Source organism: Hipposideros armiger, unplaced genomic scaffold (assembly GCF_001890085.2).
Source record: "Hipposideros armiger isolate ML-2016 unplaced genomic scaffold, ASM189008v1 scaffold_55, whole genome shotgun sequence".
Taxonomy (NCBI): domain Eukaryota; kingdom Metazoa; phylum Chordata; class Mammalia; order Chiroptera; family Hipposideridae; genus Hipposideros; species Hipposideros armiger.
In genome coordinates this window covers 679,383-682,741 of record NW_017731405.1, presented here as the reverse complement: position 1 = coordinate 682,741, position 3,359 = coordinate 679,383, and the positions used below count along the sequence as shown (strand labels likewise).

General features: G+C 35.0%; 1 protein-coding gene across 2 annotated transcripts in view; it reads right to left on the bottom strand.

Annotated features, from left to right (window-relative positions):
- Window positions 1-3,359, bottom strand: part of HOMER1 (homer scaffold protein 1) — a 130,467-nt gene that overhangs the window by 74,564 nt on the left and 52,544 nt on the right. For both annotated transcript variants that reach the window (XM_019641018.1, XM_019641019.1), the window contains one exon: window positions 1,594-1,750. In XM_019641018.1, coding sequence (XP_019496563.1) covers window positions 1,594-1,750 — 157 coding nt within the window. The remainder of the gene's footprint in view (window positions 1-1,593; window positions 1,751-3,359) is intronic.

Sequence of the window (3,359 nt, the reverse complement as noted above, 5' to 3'; positions counted from 1 at the left end):
AAAAAAAAAAAAAGCTGTTTATTAGAAATCAACTATTACTATTTCCCAAGTCCTTTAAATCCTCCAAATGAAAAATGAAAAGGGTATCAATTATTCAAATAAAATACATTAGTCACTTACATACAAGACAAAGTGCAAATAGCCCCTGAGGTCCTATAATCTAGTTAAGGAGATTAGAAAGGAGCACACAGAAAAAAGACTGAAAGTTGAGCATTAAAGTATCTTTTATTCCCCCAAATCACTAGACAATACATAATTAATAGCCTTATAATATTAATAATGATAACAACAGTAATAAGTGTTCGTATAGTGATTACTGTCCACCCTTTAAGTGCTTTTGCCTAAATTAATTTATTTAATCTTCCCAACAGTACCATGGTATAGTGACGTAGTTATTTTCTTTAGTTCCTTTTCACAGATGAGGCACAAAGACATTCAATATCTTGCTCTAAGTCACACGGCTAGTACTTAGTAGAGCAAAAATTCGAACAGGACAGTCCAGCTCTAGAGTCAGTGCTCTTAACCCCTACACTGAATTGCTAAAATTTCAGAGACTGGAAAGGCCTTATGGCTTAAACGCTTGAAGGAGAAGAATGGAGCCCTCATCTTTCTACACAGCTTATATCTAGAATCTGATGGTTGGTATTTCTTTATCTGTGTGTTGTTCAAAACGCACTGATGAAAAATGGAATATTCCTCCTTTCTGAGAGGTATACTATCCATCAGGCACTGACCTAAGTGTTCTGCAGATATTAGCTCATTTAATCCTTACAACTACGAGTACTGAGGTGAGAACAATTAGGCTCAGAGAAGTAAAGTAACTTGCCCAAAGTCAAAATCTTAATACGGGGCCGGCCAAGTGGCTCACCTGGTTAAGAGCTCGCTCAAGAGTGTGAGCTCTGAGCAACAGCGGTTTGATTCCCAGCCTGAGCTGAGCTGCCACTGAGCTCTTTTAGGTGGCAGGGTGGCTCAGCTAAAAAAAATAAAAATAAAAATAAAAAATAAAAAAAAACTTAGTTCATGTAAAGCTGAGATGTGAACCCAGGCAGTCCATGCTCTTAAACATTAGACTATCTGCCTCTCCTAAAAATAAAAACTAAAGTCTTGTCCATATGCTTCTCTTCAGAAGAAGAGATGTCAGCTTCAATGTTGACTGACAGATTTCATATGATTTAGGAATTCAGAACTGCCTACAAGTCTACAGAAGTTTATATGTAAAGAATTCTAGTTCTTCACTTGACTGTATGCTCCAAGAGTAGAAACTGTGTCCACTGTTTACCACTAGATTCTTAGCACCTAGCATAGTACCTGACATATAACAGATATACAATGAATACTCATCAAATAAACTCAAATATTCTCAAATTTGTAGAATATTTTGGCATGTAACAACATAAATAAGGTGGCTAATCAAAGTAATTTAGTGGACAAAAAATGGTGCTACCCTAAAAATGACCACTTTTGTTTTTTTAAAAAGTTTTAAAAACTTAAAAGTATTTTATTTTAATGAAGAAAGAAATCCTTTGAATAAAACGGAAATGCTATACTGTATAAAGCAAAATGGTAAGATTATTTACAGTAAGTGCAACTTACCTTTGAGCCATCTAAACTGATTATCCTATACACATTTCTTGTGCTGTCATAGAAATAAGACACAGTAACTGCGTGCTTGCTGGTGGGTACCCAGTTCTTCTTTGTGTTTGGGTCAATCTGGAAGACATGAGCACGGGTGCTGAAGATGGGTTGTTCCCTGTGGGGAGAAAAAATGACAGACTGAAAGCAGCCAATTTTATTCCACTGTACAACAGAACATGATAACTGTGAGGATGACTCCACGTAACCATAACTCCCACATCCCTGAAAATAACAGAAAATTTATTTCAAATTTGAATATTCTAAGTATTCAATCATAAGCTTTTTTAAAACAATTACAGTCAACCCTCATTATTCGAAGATTCTGTATTTCTGAATTTCCCTACTCAATAAAATGTATTTGTAATCCCAAAATCAATATTTGAGGTACTTTCTTGGTCTTTTGTAGTGGAAAATGTAAGTCACCTGACATGCGCGTTTCTTTCTGAGGTGGATCAAGGTAACACTCTGTCTTCTTGTTTTAGCTCTTATACTATGTGCCATTTTTTTTCCATCTATTTAGCGCCAGGTATTGCATTTTTGTGCTTTTTGTTGGTGCTTTCACTGTTTAAAATGGTCCCCAAGCATGAGTTCTGAAGTACTGTCTGTTCCTAAGGGCAAGAAGGCTGTGATGTGCCATACGGAGTGAATATACGTATATGAGCTTTGTTCAGGCATAAATTATAGTACTGTTGGCCACGAGTTCAATGGTAATGAATCAACAATATATATTAAATAAAGTGTCTTTAAACAGAAACACACATAAAACAAGGCTATGTACTGACTGGTTGACGAAAATGTTATGACCAGAGGCACGCAGGAAAATAACTTTATATTCCCCCTAGGAACAATGGTTCAAAACTTGCTAATTGAGTGTTCATGATGCCTTTATAGAACATAACTACTGCTAATAATGAGAATTGACTATATCCTGTTGAAATACAAATCTTATATTTGACCCTCACTAGGTTAAAAGTTTTTACTCATTTAAAACTACATTATTCTGGGGAGCCGTTGAGGATCTTGCTCCCTGTCGTACATCATCATTTCAGCTCCAATAAACTCAAAAAATTCTCTACAGGTTTGGATGTTTCTTATGTCAACAAGACCAACAAAATCCCTATAGGTTAGCACAGAGAAGTTCAAGAAAATAAAAAGATGAAAAAGGAACTAACAAGGAAAGGCAAATTATTTTTAAGTAACGGATGAGGATCAGTGAGAGCTCCGTGTCTTGAAGAGTTAACAGAAAGGGTGACCTGCCTGGACTAGATTAATGTGCTATAAATTGAAAGTGTAGTCTACACCACATATTTGTAATTTAGAGAAATGTCTAACCAACTGGAGCCTCAGTTTCCTCCTATCTAAAATAAAGAATTAAAAACACTACATTAATCTGGTAATAGGTAAACAGCTTGCTGAGGAAGTTTACATTCAGTAACATCTCTACTATATTGAAAAGTACGTGGAAAATAAAGCAGCTTACCACTACAGTATCTCTCACTGAGAGCAAGCAGAGCCGTAGACACACAATACAGATTTTTTAAATTATAATGTCAAGAACCAAAACTACTGAAAAATAGTAGTTTGAATACTACATATTCAAAATATGATTATAGATTTTACAGTGTGAAAAACAAACACGAGATTATCTGTATATAATAGAAGTGTTATATGCAAAAATTTCCAATTCTGAGTAAAATTCTTTTGAAAACAGCATTTACAAGGTT